The sequence below is a fragment of the Python bivittatus genome, unplaced genomic scaffold (assembly GCF_059951505.1).
Source record: "Python bivittatus isolate LINGU-HERP-01145 unplaced genomic scaffold, Pbiv_v1 ctg000480_np1212, whole genome shotgun sequence".
Taxonomy (NCBI): Eukaryota; Metazoa; Chordata; class Lepidosauria; order Squamata; family Pythonidae; genus Python; species Python bivittatus.
In genome coordinates this window covers 51,580,374-51,602,861 of record NW_028277075.1, presented here as the reverse complement: position 1 = coordinate 51,602,861, position 22,488 = coordinate 51,580,374, and the positions used below count along the sequence as shown (strand labels likewise).

The window sequence follows — 22,488 nt, the reverse complement described above, 5'->3', positions numbered from 1 at the left end:
CTGAGTAAACATGCTTAAGAATCTTTTTGCCTTCCTCTGCTTTTTACGGTGTTTTCTCCTTGCTTATATTGCTATGAGATGCAAAAAAGGGCAGTATATTTTGAGATTAAATTTGGTTTTCTAGCAGATGGTACCTTCAAATAATTTTCCTCCTGCCAGAGAACTTGACAACATGCAGGACATTTCAACCCTTTTATCTCAAACACCTTTCACTAATTAGAATGGCTGGATCCTGGATGTAATAGTTATAGACAATCAGTTTAGATTGATTTATCCCCTGCTGGTAGTGGAAACTGCTGATTAGGTCTTTACTAAATTAAAATCCTTTCCTCTCTGATTTGGATACATTGCAACTGTCTTTGAATTCATGAAGTGTTTGCCTCACTTCGAAGATCATCTTCAGAATGATGCAATTTCTATTCCCGATAATAAATGCATATAAACGTTAGAGAGGAGGCAACCATACAGATTCTAGCTTTGAAAATCTTAGCATACCCGTCATCTCACTGCAATTGCTATAGATAATTTAAATTCAGAGGATGGGGTGGGGGGGTTACATTTTTTATTACGTTTTATATAAAACTTTTCAGCTTTTTTCAAATAAATTTCATACAACAAAATTTGCTATTGAAAGTCTTCCAGCTACGACCCAAGTTAATAGAATTATGTTCATCTAGGATTCCTTTGAGGCAATAAAAATACCATTTTATCCTCTCAGTCGGTATTACAGGCTCCACATTGAATCTATTCTGTTCTTATTTTCCTCAGAGAAAAACAACTATTTCTTGATACAATATATATTTTCTGAACCTCAAGAGTTTGGAAATGATATAAAAATAAATCTCACCATACAAGCTGATAATCATGGTTGTTTATTAATGCCATGAGTAGGAAATTGATTTGAGATACAAGCTTCAGAAGGGGAAATGACAACTAGGGACAAAATCTGTTGCACAGTTGAACCAATTGTGTTTGCCATCTGCAACAATGATTCAGATTGGAGTTATGAATCATGCAAAAGGTGTCTGTGCACTTCATGGACATTTAAGCCAGCTGGAGCTAATAACATGCTTGTATACACAATGCATGTTCTTAGAATTACATTGTGAAAATTGTACATCTAACATTCTGAATCAGCAATCATTAGCATATGATCATGGCATGTAAGGAGTTACATACATATTCTTAAAATATAATCTTGATAAATTTAACATAAGAAATAACAAACTGGTAAGATGACACCTTCTCAGGCCAACTATTTTTTGCCAAAAGACCAATAAGGGTTTTTTTTAAAAAAACCATAGGACTAATATGGACCCTTCAAAAAGGTTGGAGAGAATCATTATGAAAGCATATCTCAGCTGCTTCCCAGCATCATCAAGAGATTGCCTAAATATCCACTAGCTTGAAAGAAAAGCATATCCACAAATGCAGCAGGAAAAAGCCAAGAGTTTAAACCCTAAATTTTGTTACACACACACACATACACACACACACACACATGCCAGTGTGGTGCCGTCATTAAGAAGCTGGACTAAGAGCAGGGAGATCCAGGATCTAGTCCTGTCCTAGGCATGAAATCCAGCTGGGTGACTTTGAGCCACTCACTCTCTCTCAGCCCTAGACTGGGAAGATGGAAAACTTCTATCTACTAAACCACACTGGACCAGCATAGTAAATTGCAGTCCATGACCTTCAATGAAGAGGCCTTCATCCTGCAGTGAACTGATTCAGGCAAATAATAAAGGAAAGGGAGAGACAGAGACAGAGACATACACACATGTGTGTGTGTGCATACCCACAGATAGTGGCTTTGATTTCTTTACATTGCAACAGGTAATCAGTAGTTATCTTGATTCTTGTCTGCAATAGCTTCTAATGTAACCAAGTCTTCTGCCAATGCCAAAGAAGGAGTTAAGTATCTGAAGAGCTATGATTTACTACCAAGCCCAGGTGTGAAGCCTGACAGTGCTCATTCATTGCTTGACATTACAATCCATTGTAGTTCGTATGAGAACGCTAGGAAACTGTCTTATGCTGCCTCAGTCCATCTTGTCTGGTGCTATTCACACTAAGCACAGGTTCTCCAGGTTTTCAGACAACAGTTTTTCCAGCCCTTCCTGTAGATAGCAAGAACTGAACTTGGGACCTTTTGTATACAAACCCTCTGCTCCACCATTATAGGCATCCACAGAAGAAGGGCACAGGAAATAAATGATGAATGTGTCATGATGCAAACTCTGCCTCTTGCATTCTTGTGTGCAATGTCGCAATAAAAGTACAAAAGGGCAGAGCTTGCATTGATATCTGAACACAGATCTCATCCTTCTGACATCATTATGGTTAGCTTCAGACACCAGTGTTTACCACCAAGCTACAAGTAGCCTACTTGGTTGTTTTACCCTGATGTTTGTACAATGACGAGTCTGGGTTGTAACCACTATCATGCTTTTTTCTTGTCTAAAATCATCCTGAATACTTGTCTGACATACCCAAGCTAGAGAGGAGTCCCAAAACACATGTAAGCATTTTTTTGGCTGCAATTCAGTAAACATCTTTAGCTGTAGTGAAACGCTTGCCCACATGCTTGCTGTGAGAGTTGTGACTTTCCTTTTCTAATCTGCCACTACACTGTATATTACAAGCCCTTAAAAAGAACAGAAAGTGTCCCTGAATTTCAAATGCATTTTGTCAAGTCACATAAGAAACTTTTTTTTAAAGGAAAGCAAAACAAAATAGCTTTCTGCTTTTTTTCCTGGGTGTTGATTTTGTTATGAAATGCACGAGAAGTTTTGCAAAGGTCATCAGAGAAGTTTTGTTTAAAGGGTATCAAAGATGGAATTTACATCACAGCATGGTTTTCAAATACTGTATCCAATTGTTTTGAACTATTTATTTCTATATTTCTGTATGCTGCCTTTAAGAGAAAATTTTCTTAGGGAGATTTTTCAAAGCAGAGGAGGGGAGGGGAGGGGAGGGGAGGGGAGGGGAGGGGAGAGGAGAGGAGCAAAAAACAAATATACAAGTAAGGCTACTGAATCTGTGCTGCAAAATTCCAGATGCCCACTAGATGGTAGCAAAGATGTCTGTTGCATCTTTGCAGCTTAGATCTCATAGCCCCAAAGAAAGGAAACTCAGCTACAAATATAACCAAGGAAAATGCATAAAATACACAGATATAGATTGCAAGAAACCAATTATGCCCTAACAAACAAGTTTGGAGTCTGGAGGCCATAACGTACTTTGTGGCCTACATACATTATTGAATGAAAGCTAAATTTCAGTCAGAAGTTGGTGAAAATAATGTTGTGTTTGGTTTCCTATCCAACATCATGGACCCCTGGAAGCAAGTTAAGAACCCCTGCTTTAGACCGGGGAAGGGGGACCTGCATTCTTCCAGATGTTGTTGAACAACAATTTTGAGAACCCTCAGGATCTATAGCATTAGCTATGGTAGTTGTAGTTTAAATAACAATATGCACAAACCTTTTGTTTTATATGATTATGCATTTGAAAGATCCAGAATCCTGTGTTCTGTATATTATGTTAATGTGTTAAAATTCAGGATCATATTATATAATGGTTTGGATTGGAGATCATCCAGTCCATTACAAGAATCCACCATTATACCACCCTTAATAAATGACTATCCAATCTCTGTTTAAACATATCTTCTAAAGGAGAGTAAAACCCTCTCCAGAGGTAGCCTGTCTTAATGTTGAACAGCTATTACTGTTAGGATTTTTTCTTGAGGTTCAACTTGAAATCTACTTCCTTGTAGTTTAAGCACACTGTCTTTTGTCAAGTCTTCTGGAAACATTCTGAACATGAGAATCTTCTGCATGGTAGCCCTTCAGATAATGGAACACAGCTATCATGCTACTTTGCATTCTTCTTTTCTCTAGGAAAAATATATTCATTGTCACCAATAATTTCTCATAGGTTTTATATCCAGGCCCCTTATCAACTTGTTTTCACTTCTCTGGACATGCTCCAGTTTATCATGACCTTCCTATAATATGTTGCCCAGAACCACACATAGTATTCTAGGTATGGTATGGCCAACACAATGGCTTCCCTTGATCTTGTTACTTCAGTTGATCCAGCCTAAGACAACTTTTGCTATTTTGAAGCCGCAGGATCTAAGAAAGCACCAAGATCCTTTTTGCACCTATGGCCAGTATGAGTCCCATCCTGTACCAATGCCTTTGATTTATCCTATCCCAACCTAGGATTTTGCAGTTGTCTGTGTTGTCTGTGTTGAAATTCATCTTCCTGGTTTTTGCCCTTGGCTTCAGTTTGCCAATATCCTCTTGAATCTTGACACTGTCCTCTAAGATATGCTGTATCCCCCATCTTTGCATCATTTGCATATCTGATCATTGTATTTTCTAATACGTTTTATAATTTATTACTATGTTGGATAATTTTATAAATATGCTGAACAGCACAGCTTAGAACTGTTATTTCAGATCAACCCAACCACCAGCTGTCCAATCCATTACCTATCTACTAAAAAATAACTGTCACTTACTTCAGTGGGTTTTATTCCAGGGAAGTGGGTAGGTGCCTGGAATTGCAACTTAAATGTATCTGATAACTGAAGCTACATGAAGTTTTCTGGAAAAGGAAGCATCCATGGCTTGCAGAGACACTGCACTCATGTTAATTATTGTCAATCAGTGTCTGCTTGTGGAGTTCAGGTATAAATTACTATCAAATCACTTAGTTCTTGTGGAAAACAATTTGCCTCGTGTTTCAAAACATTCCAAATCAGATAGATGTATTTGTCTATGTGACAGCAGTAAGACGTCCCACCACTATAACAAGACTGTGGAGCGCTGCCATCTAAGCTAATGTACAAGGCAAATGTTTGTGCTTATCCATTTCTTGAAAAAAGATTTCTTAACTGCCAGGCTTCGTAATTCGATGAATATATTTTAATTTGTCTCTTGAGCTCACATATAACAAAACAAAACAACCAGTACAAAGTGAACACAGGATCATCTATGTTGGGCCACTTTTGTGCTCTTTATGCACAGATGGGGAAACAGCTAACACAATGTACATATTTCAAAAAGAAATAATTATTATATCTGTTAATTTAAGCAGTGGCCTTCTAATCTTTGGTATAAATATGGTTGTAGAGAAGCAGGAATATAAGAAATAATAGATTTGTCAGATATTGGATAGGTTCTCATATTGTACTTAGTCATAACATGGTTTGTTGAGGTTTGGCTTGGCATATTTTGTGAGTCCAGGCATTGTAGCTGGCAATCCATGGTTTATGGCTTACCATTATCTGTGGCCTGGCCTAGGCAACAATTGTGTCTGAAAGTGTGGCTTAGTGTAATGTCCGAACACAGCCAATGGTTCCTTTCAGATAAAATGGCAAACAATGGTTTGTCAATACAAGGCTGAGCAAACATATCTTCCATTCTTCTCTTTCCTATTATTTGATGAACCAGGAGATCAGAAGTGTCTGCTTCTAATAAGTGCCACCTATACTTTGTTTCAATGTCCACATGTAACAAATGGTGTTATTTTCAATTCATAGTCCACCCATAAAGAATGATGATCTTAATAAACCATTTGATGGTTTTCTAAGTAACATATGGGTTCAACAAGCCTAACTATGATAGGTTGCTTTACATACGAAAGAGGAAATAGAAAAACCGAACTTTGCAGCCTTGTAACTTATCATTCTCATAATGATAACAAATTAGAGTATCCTTAAAAATCAGAGTCATCTGTGTGAGAAGGCTCCATTTGCACTAGTTACTACCACTTTCCTTTTTGGAATTATCATCTTCCTTTCAGTTCCTCGAGCAGTAGATCACTCCATTAAGGAGGTTCCTCTGACATATAGGCCAGGTGTAGATTTTGGAACAAATCATACACTGCTCATGTGCAAGCTCCAACTTAGCCTAAAGAAGAAGAAGAAACAACTTAGCCTAAAAAAGAAGAAGAAAGCCAGCCAGTTTCCACAATATGATCTTAAGCATATTTTCAAGGACAACATTACTGCTTTGAAGTCCCAGACCTCATTGATTGATAACCAGAGGAACTATGGAATGAACTTAAAGAAGTCCTTAAGGATATATGTGGAAAAAAACTGCCAAAGATGAAGAAAGCAAATTGGATGTCAGAACAAACTGAACTTTGGTGTTGGAGAAGACTCTTGAGAATACTATAGACAGCCAAGAAAACAAACAAATGGATCATCAAACAAATCAACCCAAAATTCTCACTCAAGGCACAATTTTTCTTCCTAGCATTTTTCCTGCAGGTGCAAGGTCCGCTTTTTTTTGGATCAACCAAATGTTGATCCATTGGTTGCAACAGGAATTGACCAACTGGCTTGTCGCCTGAGCCTGATGTTGTAGGCCGAGGGAGAGTGACTGGCCCAAAGTCATCCAGCCGCCTTTCATGCCTAAGGCGAGACTAGAACTCACAGTCTCCTGGTTTCTAGCCTGGAGCCTAACCACTAGACCAAACTGGCTCTCTCACTCAAGGCACAAATGACAGGCTTAAATTATCATACTTTGGACATATTATGCAAAGACCTTGCTCTCCGGAGAAGGTTCTTAATGCTGGGAAACATAGAAAGAAAGAGAAGAAGAGGATGAGCAGAAACAAGGTGGATGGACTCAGTCACAGTGGTGATGGGTGCACTGTTGGAAGACTTTAAGGACCTGGTTAGGGACATATTGTCATGGAGGAAATCTATCTCTGTGGTCAGTAACAGTTGACACTGCTGAATGGCACATAATCAGTTAATCAACTTTACCTATAATATATTGGGATGGCTAGTTGCCAAGGGAAATAGGGCACGGGGAACCAGTTATGAATTTTCTTCCATTATCTTAGAACTGGAAATTAAATCCCATGATCAGTTATAGAGCTCAACTAAGCAAAGTTTTTTTTTTTTAAAGGACAATGAAGTTTTTACCTAATATCTATAGAAGGAATAGTTGCATTTCCAAAGTACTACGTAGGACAGACAGGCAGAAGACTAGCAGAGCGCATCCATGAACACTAGCAGTCAGAAGACACGATGAAAACTCCTTAATCTCACAACACATGGACAGACATAACCATAGTTTCAACTGGGAAACTGTCAGCATCTTAGAACAAGCTAAATCCAAAAATGTGAGGGAATTCCTGGAAGCTTGGTATTCAGACAAGGCAGTCATCAACAGACACATAGAGATAAACAGCATCTACACACTATTCAAAAGAGACAATAGAAAGGAAAACAAAAGACCAGAACATCTCCTCGCCAGCAATCATCACCCAGATAAGCAGAGATTAACACCAAGATTATCACCAGACATACAATCAGCAGTAAACAATACCCTAATCAAGGAACTACCAGGAAAAAAAAAAAACCCACCAACACAGGCAGGGCAAGCCACAGTATATAAACAGAGAGCAAACTCCATTCTATTCTAGCACTGAAGATGTTACCTAGCCGGGTAATGAAACCTTTGCAAGAAAATAACCAAGCTCAGAGAACTCCAAGGACTCCACATTTCCTAAATCTTCCTAACAACATATTAAAATAAAGAGGTAGTTGTGTGTCTAGTCATTGGGAGTAGCCCTGAACATCATCCACAAGATGGAAATTTCAAACTATCCCTTCTCCCTATTCCATCTTGATATTCACTCTCCCCCCCATGCAAGGATTTTTATAAGAAAAAAACTTCAACTGATATCAGTAGCATCCTTTCTTCCATAGGCTCATTCCAGAGTGGGAAGCTGTTGGCCTCCAGAACACCTTAGTGTCCTTAGAGACCCTCCTTCTTGTGCCACTGTATTTTAAAAGTGTGTAATGCTATGTGGGAATGACCTTGGGAGAAAGGAGGAAGAGCTCAGACTAGACAACCATCATGCAAAAGGTATCTCAGTCCACAGAAGCAGAGGGAATGTGGGGAGTGTTTCAGAAGTGTTTCCCTAATTTTCTGGAAAGTAAAAGGAAAGGAGGGGAGGAATACTTTGAGACTTGCAAGATCGATGTTAGTCCTTTGAGGTAGTCCACACAAGAAGCACAACAATGAATACCAGTTCTACCTTTATTGTAAGGTTACATTAACAGAATCTTGCAAATTCTTCATCCTGTCTCTCAAGGTCATTCCCACATACCATTACACAGTGTGTGGGTCACCAGAATTTGGCAGTGCAGTTTACTGGCAAAAACTAGAAGCACATGTCTATTTTAAGACTTAGTACAGTTTTCATTATTCACAGATATTTGGTTTATACTCCATTAAGCATTCAAGGCAACTAACAACATTAAAAAAATGCAAAAGATTAAAAACTAAATACTGCTAATTCTAAAAATCAATTAATAATTAAAAGCCTGGCAAGCTTGAGGATTGACCTTTTTGTTTGTTTGCTTTTAATTTTTTGCCCTGGCCACTTTTATATTAAGATCCCATTTTATAACATGGCCTTACCCATTTTGCACTGTAACCCTACCCATAGCTTGATTGCAACCTTTTAGAAAAAGATGAAGTGACGTTCTTGGCCACCACTGGTTTTACAGTATATAGCCTGAAGTTTAATAATGTGTAAAAATGTCAGATATAGCAACAGATGAAAATGCTCAATTAAAGGCAGCACACAGCTGAGGTTGCATGTATCCCAGTTGTAAAATATATGCCTTATTTTCAATCTTAACTATCTGTAACATATCAGAAACAGCATGCCCTCCAATATATCTCCATATGGCTCATAAAAAAATTATAGAAATATGTCATATTGAAAACAGGCATCTACAGAAAACCATTTTACATACTAAAAATTAGTTTCCCCATGTAAACAAAAAAGGATTCATGTTATTAATTATAGCAAGTTAGGAAGGGTTTATTTAACAAAGTATTTGGGGAAGCTACTGTAGTTTCAGATCTTGTAATATCTCTCTTGTCAACTGAAAATTGTAAGTTATTTTTTTCTATACTAGATTCTAGTCTTCTGTTACATTAATACCTCTCTCCCACTTCCAGTTTTAGAGCAATATCCAAAAAGTCTCCCACATTTTTCATGCAACTTTTGTCCCAAGATATTTTTGTATTTGCATTACTGATCATTCTTTACATAGCTTGATGAATTTCTATGGAGGCATTTGCAGGATCCAGCACGTTCATCAAAACAATGAAAGCGGCCTTATGCTCAGGGTCCACTCATTTGTATGTGTGTGTGTGTGCAATGGCACGGTGCAGCTTGCATTGTGTTGGTACAACCACTGCTTTCAGCATTTCCCCCTCTTGATCCAGTCTCTCTGTGATTATGAGGATTATTTCGAGGGAACACAGGAAAATTTCTGTGTTTACCATTTAACTTATTCCCATGAGTCCACAGTATTGTCTTCTGCAAAACCAGCTTCATAATTTCATCAACTGGAAAAGAAGGGCATCACTGGATGTGTTATATAATGGGCCTGGAACCAGTTAAAGGGGACAAAAACATTAAAGACTTTCATTATAAGGCAACTTTCAGACAGGAAGGGAATAGGCAGCACAGTTCGTCAAAGATCAACCGTAGGACACATACTAATCAATATTTCATTAGAGACACAGGGAAGTGAAATAGAAGCATGCTGCTGACATCTCCTCATTACATCAAGAGAGGAAACATTGTTAATACAGAGAAGCATTAGGATTCTGTGTAGGACAAACTGAATAACTAAATTATCTAGAAAAATAGGAAATGGAATTCAGCCTAGTGGAATATGACATAGGTGGACAACAAACTTTTTTTCAGAACTTATTCTATTGAGTAGAGATAAAGAAGTCCAAGAAATGTAAATCTTAACTGATCCTCCAAGACAACAAAGTTGTAATATAACGGAAGGGCTAAAGGACAGTATTTGTACAGAAAAGCAGCCATCCAAATTTGCCAGAAGGATCACAATGCCTCTAAATGTATGAGTGATGATGGTGAGGTCTTTCTGTTCAGGTTTCCCAACAGAATGGCCTCATCCAATATCCATATCCATATCCATTTATCTATCATCTATCATCTATCTATCTACCCATCCATCCATCCTATTCAGGATCTTGCCTGATATTTTGCTACTTTATTATTATGGTTTAGCTGAGCTGTTTACATGAGTACAACAGATAGCTGCATTTTGGGAAAATGGCACAGCTGTTATAGTTTAAGATTTGTTAAAATTATCTGGAGATCTTCAGGACTAAAAGAGGCTGGAAAAGGATAGAAAGCAATTCTCTATATCTTTTTCTGATTTTGGAAGATTTGCCATTACATATTTATTTTAAAATGTCGGTAACAATAACATATAATCAAGAATATAGGAGCAAAAGAAGCTGTATTATACCATATCAAACTAGTATTCCATCTAGCCCAGTATTGTCCACACTGTTCAGGCAGTTGATCCAAGGGATTTTTCCAGCACTTCCTGGAGAATTCAAGAATTTAGCCAGGGACATGGTATATGTACCATGTGCTCTCTCACTGAATTACAATCATTCTCTAGAGATCCAGAAAGCCAGATGGCACTGGTCAACTCTATTTTATTTAGAGGACCATCACTGCAATTTCCTTATGTTTCTGGAGATCTATTTTCAAAGTAATTGCTATATAATGCTGCTTGTTTCCACAGTTATGTTACTGAGATAACATTCTCTATTTTCAGCTCTTTTTGACCATTAACAAGCAAGGAACCTTTAATCCCATAACAATTGGGGCAGCAAAATTGAGGATACTGAAGGAGGAATAAAAACTCTGTTCAGCTTTTATACACAGATGCCTGAACAGCTGGGCTTTTTAAAAGATCAAGACCTCCTTGATTTATGATTAATGATGGGTGATCAGATCTGCTGAGCTCCAGAACATCTAAAAGTAAATCATTGCAGAAAAGGCCATCAAAGGTTCCTACAGACACTGTAGACCAGACCCCAAGCATAGACATCTAGCTCAGATGGATATGCAAACTTTGTAGAGCTCTAAAACTCCAGTTTCTTGTGGCCATACCTCATACAGCCATAGCATGTTTTTTTTTTTTAACTATTAGTTGGAAACTTAGGTTCCGATAGTGCCCTAAGCCATTTATTAAGAAGAAAATTCTGTTAATAACAGCGCATTCTATCATGTAAATCTCTTCAAGCACACATTGTTGTATTCTCTGACTAGGACCAGATATTCTCAGGCCACAGTAGCACATGGGGGAAATTCAGTCCCAAAGTATTTCATTTCATTTCATTTCATTTTATAATGTGCATAATTCCCTTCAGAGTTTCTCCAGAGTAGCTTATAGCATTCTAAAATTACAGCTTAATTTTTTAAAATGTATTTCTGAATTTTTTAAAATACTAAAACAATGATTAAAATACACAACAGCACAGACAGCAGACACAGATTGCTTAAAAAGTTCATTTGTGGCATTTTAAAGAAATACCACATTGATTTCTTGATTGATTGTATTTCTAGGCTGCTCTATTCCAAAACTGCAAAAGGCCTGGATGATAAAACATCCTTGCCTGCTACTGGAAATATAATAAAATTGGTGCTAGGCATGTCTCACTGAGAATGAGGTGGCACCAGTGACAGGGGTCACTCCTGGCTGCCACTTGCTGCAATTCAACACAAGAGGGCTCTTCTGGCAGGGCCCTTGAGGTCAATCTTAAGATACAGATAGGACTGTATGGGAAGAAGCATTCCTTCAGATGATGTGGAGCCAACCCATAAAGGTCTCTGTAGGTTAATATCATAAAAACTGTATTTGAAAATGAGTTGGAAGCCAGTAAAATATCACATTAAAGTGGCATCATGTGGTCATTTCATCTGTTCCCAAATTAATATCCTGCTTCAATTTGCCTTTTGAAATTCAAGAACAGGTTCATTTTATATATAAATAGCAGGTTATGTTTGAACAGAATGGTAAGAGTTTTAATTTAATGTACTCTGATTTTAATGTAAACATTTATATTAAATTATTATTTTTTTCTAGATTCCACTGTACACCACTACTTAACACCATACATGAGCTTCCCGTAACCAAGTCCCAAACATGAACTGATGGACTGTTCATGGGGAGTACAGTGAGAAGTCTGAGAATAATTGTTCCTAATGCAAATTGGGTGATAAGGATGGAAGAAGGAGCTCAAGAACCTAAGATCAAACCCCAAATGAAACACCTTCTTGGTAAAGGACAAGTGAGCAGGAGGCCCTCACTCTTTCTGAGGTTGGGATCAGGGGACTTCATGTACTTCCCCTTTGGAAAGGGGGTGAGGAGATACAAATCCTATGCATTCTCCTATTTCATCTGCAAAACCACCTTCAATAACACTTTGCCCATTCCCAACATGGTTTGGAAGATGCTTTCATGATACAGTGGAATGAAAAGATTATACAAATTTCAACGCTAACTTTTAGAAAATAAAATTAAGTAACATGCTTTCATTTCAAACTATTTCTACACTTCCAGCTTTAATTATAATCTGTACTTAGGAGCAGTCAGACCAGAACATTTAAAACATATGCCTGGTCTCTGCATGAGAACACACGCAGTGGCCATTGCATTGACCAGCAGCAGCAGCAAAGTACAGAAAAGAGAACAGGAAAAAGTCTTGAAAGTCTAGTGTAAGAGGCCTCTACCGTCTGGTCCCTTCTCCATATCTTGTCCCAAATTTCATCCATTTTCTCAGGGGAAGGGAAAGAGTCTTATCAGCATGAGATGAGGGCTGGGATAATCAGTGATGCAGTTAGGGTGGCGCTTTGGAGAATCCCAAATGATGTGGCTTATCACACTGAAATAAGATAATAATTTACATTATCCTCTAAAGAGGGGCAGGGGCCATCAGACTATTAAATCTAAGAGTATATACCTTACAGCTTTGACCAAGGCTGCATCAATGCTGTAGTAGCTACACCAATACTGAGTCAGCTGCCTTATGCGTGAGATGCTCAGAGTTGCAAGGCTCTGTCCTCCTTAAACTCAGGATGCCAGATAAACTGCGCCCATGTATGTGGTTGCAGCTAAACATGCCCAGGTGGAGTCAGCCTGCCAGCCCCTTTTTTTTGAAAAAGGCTTCCTATACAAAACTGCTTGCAAAATAATAGCAGCCTATCATGACTTAAGTCTAATGCATCATTTAGACTCTCACTTTTCATCCAGTGACTAGAACAACAGGGTAATAGCAACGCAAGGCTACATAGCAGAGAAGTGGGTACTTAAATCTTTAATGAATGCAGGGATTAGAGCCAGGTGTTAACTGCAGGAAGAACCCTTACCAGAGTGTTTGCAGGTGGAAGGACAATGCCTCCCTTTTTATGCCAAAAAGATATGAATTTAGCTATTCAAAAACTTTGGAAATATTCAACTGCCAATTAAAATGCTGATTTCAGCTTCTTAGCAGAATAATAAAACTAATTAAATGGCTTAATAATTATCCCTCCACTGAGATCCATGAGGCATTTGAAGATATTTAGAAAATTCCATTTTCTGCCAACTCTCATCTAAGTTCTGGTTTGCGAAGTCAACTGAGTTTTTGACTTGCTGGTGGGATGCCGAAAACATAGTTAGGCCTGAAGGCCAGGTCCCTGTAAAAATGTCCTTTTCTTGCCATTGCTGAGAATTTAATTGGATATTACCACCAATAGGATATTAATGGTAGTAATGCACCCAACTGTGGAAAGAAGAAAATAACCCAATTTTATTGTGAGAGAGAAATTATCATTAAGTTACTTGGAAAATGAACCCCATTACTTTGTACTTGCTAGCAACTGTGTGATGAGTTAGTTCAAAACTTTTCCTACTCTTCTCAGATCATCAGAGCAGTATGTACTGGACTGAATTCACAAAGCATCCATTTCAAATGTTACCATCTCCTATCTCTATGTCCCTTTACAACTGTTTCATGTCTTGTTAAGCCTAAATCTCTCCATATTTAATAAAGGTATTGCTGAACTTTCTCCATAGTTCCCTGTCATTTGTTCAAGGGGCAAGATGTAATCTGCAGCTACACTTTCACAAATCTAAGCTTTTATTCTGTAGAACTCTTGCAGCAAAATAGAACAACCCTAACCAGGATGGAACCCGAACGTACTTGGCACATTCCAATTTCTGTTGATCTATCCCCTCAGCTAGGGGACCCCTTCCTTTGTTTCCTCCTGGGGCAACCCTATAAGAAGGAAGAATAGGAGTTTAAAAGCCATGCCCACTTTGAAAAAAACAAGGGGAATAAAACAAGGGCTGTATCACTGGATTTAGCTTAAGCACCACAGCTGGACCACAGATGAGCAACCTGAAGCCCCAGGTGAGCAATATGGCCATATTTTGCGAGACCCTTGGCCTAATTTGCAAACAAGCAATTCAAACTACTGGCAAGAGTGAGGTACCCCTTCCCCAGTAGCCCTCTACATGCTAGGGGAAAGAGAGAGGACAGTGCTGTAAAAAGAAGGGAAAAGAAAAGAGAAAGGATAGCCCGATGGATTGGTTGCCCCATCTGATCTGGCTCTGGCTCATCAATCAATTGATTGGGGCCCACCCACCACTGGCAGGTGACATGTCCTGAAAAGAGTAGTGCTTGAATGCTGGTCTCCTTGGAAAAACAAGAGCAGCCCCTCTGTTTTATTTAGAGGGTAGTTATCTCCTTGAAGGATCCAAGCCAGGTTTTAAAGAAAATATGGGAAATAGAAGAGAATATTTGTAGCTCAAGATTGAACAATGGAGTCCCTGATGCTCTCTGAGCTTGGTTGTTTGCTTGCGCATGTTTCATGCAAGGCACTGATGTTACCTAGTCGGGTAATGAAACATCTGCAAGCAAACAACCAAACTCAGAGAGCACCAGGGACTCCACAAATATGGGAAAATTCAGAGTCCTTTTTGCCATGGCTGATCAACCATTAGGATACTGGCAGCATTTGGGAGAGACGCCAACGTCTCCTGGCCGCAGTTGTTCTTGTAATGACAAAATGCTTTAGATATCTATTTCATATATTTTTATTCCTTTACTTTCTTTTATACTCTAATTTTTGTGCCACATACTCTATAGATAGAATAACAATGTCTAATTCTACATTGTTTAAAAGTGACAGATACGCACCTATCAATTAGCTTACAGAACAATGCAAGTTGGTTCTCTCTTTTTCTTCTTTTGTGTGGTGTGTTTCTTGATGAGACACATGTATAATGCCATTTTCTCCCCAGTCACATCTGTTTGGTAAATCTAAGTACTGCAGAGGAAATTCTGGTAATGGGCTGCTATTTATTCTATGATCCTGAAGAAATCTCTTAAGTAGCTGTCCTATCGAACCCAAGAAGGCATCGTTCACCCTAATTCCTAATATTAATGTTTGTTCAATATCTCCCTGACTTTAGAAAAGGAAACTGAAAAAAGGACCTTATTGTCATTTCTTCATATATCTACCTGTCATGAGAGAAAGCCAGGGTCCTGTCAAAAATTACAGCTGAGATTATCTTTGATGTTAAATGATGGGCAGAATAATTCATCTTCCTCTGATGTCATTAAGATCAGCAGTTTATTATCTACCACTGAACCTCCCTATCAGTGGTTGTGGCCCATGGCAATTATTGTGGTCAAGTGTGGGAGACCAAATGCATGACTATTCAATAATACTAACACAGGACAGGCAGGACAGTATATTTCAAAAAGCAAGAAGGAGCTGTGACCAAGGTTATCTGAAGTTCAGAACATAATATATTTAATGCTCAGAATACATTTATATTCTGACCTACCCGAAAAAAGAAGTTAGAACAGGAGACAATGAAATTATTTTTGTTGTTTGCTTCTCTAGTGGCTCTCCAGAAATAGTCAGTGATATATATTTTCTAAAATGCTTAAGTACATGTCACAGAATTGTTTGTAATGATAAAGCTGTAAGAATAATAATCTTTTTCCAATCTTCCCAACTCTACATTATTAACTGTGGATAATATTGCTATCATCAACAACACATCTATTTTTCGCAGAAGCAAGCTACGTGACAATTCCAGCAAACATTAAATTCTATACCTTGCTACCTCTACTTGTGAAATACCAGAATAATCCAGGTTTTCAAAAACATCACAGGCATAATAAAAGTTAAAATGATATATTTTATAGGATCATATCTGGTGGACTGATTGCATCTTCACTGTGCAGAAAAAAAAAAACCAAAAAGAAAAGAAAAGACAAAAAATAATTTTATTTTATTCCTGATATTCTTTATGTGATTGAGTTAATCACTGGCACATCTTATCAGCCCCAGGTGACATTAAAATAGAGCAGACAATATTGGATGTTTGTAGGAAGGAGGCACTGAGGAAACCAGAATGAGAAAAAAAGGGGGGGTCAACCCCTCAATATGTGGCCGGATTAAAACTTCCACTAAGACAAGCGTTATTTCCAACTTTGTACTTCACTAAGGAGCAGCAAAAGAGGAAGCAGATCATGTACAATTTATAGCAACATAGAAATGAAAGGTAATTTAACACACACTGTAGAGCACTGGTTCTCAACGGGGGCGGTACCGCCCCCCAGGGGGCGGTGGGAGGATGCTGTGGGGCGGTGAACTTGTTTTGGGCGGTAGGGGGGCGATGAGCATGTTTTGGCATTCGAACTTAATTTTAAAACTCCCAAAAAAATTTATTAAATCGATTATCCGGTTTACACCATTTGTACCAGCAATAAAATGAACTTACATGACGGCTGCCCTCACGCACTTCTAAGAATGGTGAGATGAATTTGTATTCTAGGTAGAATGACCTTGAAGAACTCGACACTACGATTCTTCTCTGATCCCAACCAGCACAGCGCATGCGTCAGCTGTTTTCCCGCGCGATTAATCGCAGCGCGTGCATCAGCTGTCTTCCTGCGTGATTAATTGCAATGCGTGCGTTGAGCGTCCTTTCAATATGAATGTTTGATTTGACCCGTGTTTCTTGAGTTGCTTTTCGTTCGCTTCATTTCTGTTTTTTCCCCTCAGTTTCGATTTACTTCCATTGTTTATTTGGCCAGTCGGCTAGGTAAGTGCGCTTATTAGTTCTTTATCGTGGTCGTGAATTATTAATTTTGAGAAACTAATGAAACTTTGAAAGCCAGCTTCCAGAATGGTGATCGTCTCACAGAATTTTGGCTTCAAAGTAACATCAATCGCCTCTACCCAGGACTGTGGACTATCATAAAAAAAATTTTTAGCGTATTTTTTTGCTGTTTTTTAAATTATCTAATTAAGAATAAAGAATTTTTAAACATTAAAAAAGCATTTGCAAAAAAAATTAAAAAAATAAAATTTAAAATTTAAAAATTTTAAAAAACGAGCATCAAAAAAATAAATAAACGTATTTACAGCATTTTGAAATAAACGTATTTACATAAAAGAGCATTTAAGCAATTTTTTTTTTGCATTAGTCATTTTAATTTTAATAAAAGGAATGCAATTACCTTCCAGGGCAAAAGTATCAAGTTAAATCGAACAAATTTGGTGTGTAAGTCTACTGAAAAAAATTACTTACAATTTTTGCCTTGTATAATTCAGTAACTCCCCCCCCCCATACCCTAAATTATAGGATTTTCACAAAGGGGGGCGTTGAAAAATTTTACGCTCCTTAGGGGGGCGGCAGCTTCAAAAAGGTTGAGAATCACTGCTGTAGAGTATCCCCTTTCTGAAGTTTATTGGACTTAAGTATGCAGCTTGGATTTTAAAAAATAAAAGGGCAGTCAAAAGATGAAAAGGTCATTCTGATTGAATCAAGAGATATGCTTTGTTAATCTCATTTTTTAAAAATAGAATATTATTTCAGGGAAAGGAAAGAATGAACCTGAACATTAACTGAATCTGTGCAATTGCTGGATACTTGGGCATGACAAGTAGACCTCTGGAGAAAACTTTGGACAATCAGTTTTATCATTACTCCTTGGTCATATGCTAATCCAATCAAGAGTGGATTTTCCAGATAATGGGCCAATCAAGATTAAGTCAAGTATCTTTTGCATTTTTTTTTTTTTTTTTTTGCTTCTCCCATAGTGACATTATCCTTTCAGGACACCTTTTTGTTTTCTATTGGCTAAATCCAATCAAAATGTGCTTCAGCCTTTTGTTTTTTCCCCCTCTTCTATTTCTAGTTTTGTAACTGCAGTCTACTAAGACCAATAATCTGTCATTTAACCAACTACACCATTTGAGCAAACCCACATTGTTAGCCAAGCAAAGTGACTATCCCAGAGTCTCCAAACTCTGTCTTTCCCTCACAACCTTGCGGGGGGGGGGGGAAGATTCATAGACTGTTTCATTTGAAGAAGACTTGATGTTCCCAGTGAGACAAGAACCAAGTGTGGTCTACAGAAAAAGACTCCTGTTTTTTCTAGATAGGGCTATAACTTATTCCTATTCCAAAAGATCACACCCCTCACCTGAAGGACTAAGCAGAATAAAATAGAAGGAAAGTTTCTCAAGGAATATAAAGCAAGGCAAGTTGTAGCCATAAGGTCTCAGCCAATATAGGTCAGGAAAATGAATTGCAGAGCTTTCTGGTACTGGAGTAATTCCTTGCTGAACTTTATATTTTATTTTATGTTATGTTATGTTATGTTATTTTTTTATTTTATTTATTATTTTAGGCCTAGATCCCAGTTACCTCTGCTTTCCAGCTCTTCTCCAGAACACTCAAAAGAGACTTTCAGGAAAAACAAACAAACAGTCTTTTGTATCCTATCTTTTACCTTCAGGGAGAATTTTTATCTCCAGTTTGGAACCTAACCCACAGTTCCATCTACCCCCAATTTGTTTCTTTTTCTGCCAACCTCTACTTAACAGGATAATACACTTAAAAGGCAGAATATAAATCAGATAGAAAGGGAGGAAGGAATGAGCAGTAGAAAACAGTATTTTTTCCTTTTATTAGGATTCCTTTCTAATTTTCAATGCTGCTGTTGCCCATCCCCCAATTTTACCAAAAAGTCTTTCTAAAGCAAACTTTGTTCCCTTTTCTTAATGGTCCCAGACAGACCGAAAGGCTACACCAGAGTCACAGAGCTAACACTGATTTGGGAACTCTGCTTAATTTGCATTTTATCCTTTCCTTTATATTTTGAATAGAATTACTAATTTAGCTAAAATGATTACAATATTAGATTCTTTAATGCTTTATTTGCAGCTTCAGATAATTAGGCATTATTTTTAGTCAGTGATTTAAAAAAATCCCCAAGTATAAATTTGATCAAAGCTTTGTGAGAGCAGCAGAATAGCAGTATCACTGTACTATAATGGTTCACTTTTCTACTTCCTGCATCCTAAATTCACTAGAAGTGAGATATGCGCAGTATCTTCACTTATTCTGCCACAGAAGGAAATCACCTTTGCTGCAATGTAAAATCTTTTCTGGGTTTTTGCTTAGACTTGGCATTATTAGGAAACCTAGGACCTCAGAAATTGTTTTCTGAGAAAAGTCTAAGATTTGTAAGACATAACAGTCATATCTCAGTTCACTTAGTACATTTACAGCAAGCCACAGTGAAATGATTCAGATTTACTTCCAAAAGATGATAGCTGGATATCTCCTGCAGAGATTTTGTTAATACCACCATGATCAAATGAGTTGCTAGTCTAGACATTGGAACGTACAGGAAGAAAGATAATGGTGTCAGGAAAAATAAAGGTCAAGAAATGTGTGAACTGGACTTGGAATCGCTGAGTACCAAGGACAATCTCCAAACTCTTTGTTTGACAAAATAATTAAGGCTGCAGTGTATGCTTTACTTGGAATCAAAAATCCTACTGATTTCAGTGGGAATGACTTCAAAGTAAACATGGAAAGGATAGTATTACAAATGTAAGAATATAGCAGTACCCTGTTGAACTCCACAGCCTACTTACAGTTCTTTTCTCATATCAACCTGATCTGACTAAAGCTATAATATTTATTTCATTCTTCCAGTGGCAGAAATATCATACTATATTTCTATATAGTACTATATATACACAAACATATGACTCTTGTTTCCAGCCCAGAAGTCATCTTCTAGGTCATATTATTAAATCAATAGTTTGAGAAACTGTTCCTCACCTGGAAAGTACCAGCATGATCTTCTTCTTTGTCTCCCTCTTTGCCTTCTTTCAAAGCAATCAATGTGAATCCACGAAAATAGGCTGGTGTAGCTGCAGATAGTGTTACTGCAAGAGGAAAGGAAGAAAAATACCACTTTTGAAATCCATAAAGTTGTTTCTTCTTCTTCTTTTTTTAATCCCAAACCTCTTTCTAGAATCTGAGTGCCCTCAAACATGGAGTCTTCAGTGGATTCTCCTAAACTTGAAAAGGGAAGACATGTAATCCGAGAATACCTTTAGTCTAACTAGAAGATGGTATGATGGACTCTTTGCAAATACTGTGGCCCTGGCAAATGTTTCACATTGCCTCCTTTTTTATAAACTGAAGAAAGAAGATTAGTAGTTTATTTGGCAGAAAGCAGGTCTCGTTTTTTATAGGGAACATCAAATATAAATTGAACAGATTCCCGCTTTCCCAACTGGATTTCCCTTCAAAGATGCTCCCCTAACTCTCCTAAGTAAATTTGATGAGACATAAGAAACAACTGGACACTGTTTAATTAATCGTACTATTTCTGATAATAGAAACATTTGAGTACTTCACTTTTCATGCAGGTCTGTTTCTAGGCATGCCGCATGTTACTAAGATTGCTTCCATGGGCATATTTTCAAACTTGTCTAACATTCTTCTCACTCAGGCCTGGTTGTTCCCTAGTGGAAAATATACCGAAGTAGAAAGTAGACAGAAATATGGTGAACATTTAAGCTTTCTTGTGAGAGAGCTCAAAATGGCCATTATCAACAAAATCATTGCCAAGAAACAGAAGGCATTAGGGATGAGCAGTGCTTCAGATTTGATCTCAAAAAGTTTATCTAGAGCCCATGGAAGGAATTATATAGCATCCACCTCTGCAACAGACATAAGGTGATGCTGAGAGGTGCCACCATTCACACTCCACCCTCCACAGTACCTTTTGGAGACTAAGGCTAAATACATGAGACAAAATGTTCATACAAAGATTGAGCCAAGTACCACTAAAATACCAATGCCAGCTCTCCTATTTTAGAGATGGGCAATTTATTTATTTATATTTATGTATGTATCAACTTTGTCACTGCCCATCTCATTGAAACGACTCTGGGCAGTTTGCAGCAAAGATAAAATTCATTAAAATACAATATAAAACAATCCTAATAATAAATAACTTCCAAGAAAGCTATATAAATGCTGTACTATGTCTGGCTACCCAGAGGTAAGCCCCATTAGGTTCAATTGAACGATTTCCTAGGGAAATGTGCATAAAACTATAATCTTAGTGGCATCCATAGCCACATACTCTGCCAGACAGGTTATGGTCTTTTCTGAAACAGTGCTTATTGAAAGTAAACATTCTCTTAATTGCCTTGGGCTGCCTGCTGCCAGCAGTTCTGGCAGCTGAAGAAATAGGCTGCCACCTACAAGCACTTATGCTGAATTAAAATTAGTCTACTTGAATCAATTAACCAAATATGAATAAAGATACCACAGAATACAAAAATAAAATGCATTTGGTTAGAATTGACTTCTGATTTCAGTTATAAAGAAGTACTGACATTTCACTTGCACTGTTGCCATTGTCTCAAAGAATGCTCAGCTCACATGTCACACACTATGACACAATGTGGTTTGTTTGGTTTTGGCTTAGCATGTTCTTCAAATCCATCACATTTGCCTTAGCATAATGGATGAATCTATCCAATCTGTAATTTTAAATGAACTGTGATTTACATACTCACCCATGACCAAATAAGGAATTGAAACTGAATATCTTCAGTTCTAGTCCAACATTACAACCATTACACTTCAATGATCCAACCACAATGACCCACTCAATAGCAATCTGAGGTGCTAAAGTTCACAATCTTATCTTCTCCTCCTATAGGCACTTCACAATATTGCCAAAGGTACAAGAATGTTCATATATTAATAATAGTCAAAGACCCCTGTCTGAAGATTGAGAATTCTGATTTGCTTAGCATTACACTAATTTGAGGATCAAATGTTCTGGGAATGCAGCATCAGAGATGTCCTAGATGGCTAAGTTGCACATGTGTTGATGAAAAGCTGGAAAGAGAATGGATCTTTCTAGCTCTAGTATAACTGATATTACCACAATCAGAGGCAATCTGTTGTGTATCATTCCATTTTCATTACAGCACTTGCTGCTACAACAATAACTATAGGTTGTTGCAGGATGGAGCATCTTCCTTCCTTCCTTCCTTCCTTCCTTCCTTAACAAATGGCTGCCCATCCTATATACAGTAACCCTGGGCAGTTCACAGCAAGATCAATAAAATATAAAAAATAAAAATCGCACCACATTGCACTATGTATGCATATATGTACATTGTAGCACTATACTACACTACACCATGTATGTCTGTTGACAATCTGAGCAATTGTACCATGTTCTAATTCATTGAATCAACTTCAAA

General features: G+C 37.7%; 1 protein-coding gene across 1 annotated transcript in view; it reads right to left on the bottom strand.

The window, feature by feature from the left end:
* Window positions 1-22,488, bottom strand: part of SPON1 (spondin 1) — a 303,833-nt gene that overhangs the window by 268,696 nt on the left and 12,649 nt on the right. The window contains exon 2 of the mRNA XM_088145876.1: window positions 20,033-20,139. Coding sequence (XP_088002002.1) covers window positions 20,033-20,139 — 107 coding nt within the window. The remainder of the gene's footprint in view (window positions 1-20,032; window positions 20,140-22,488) is intronic.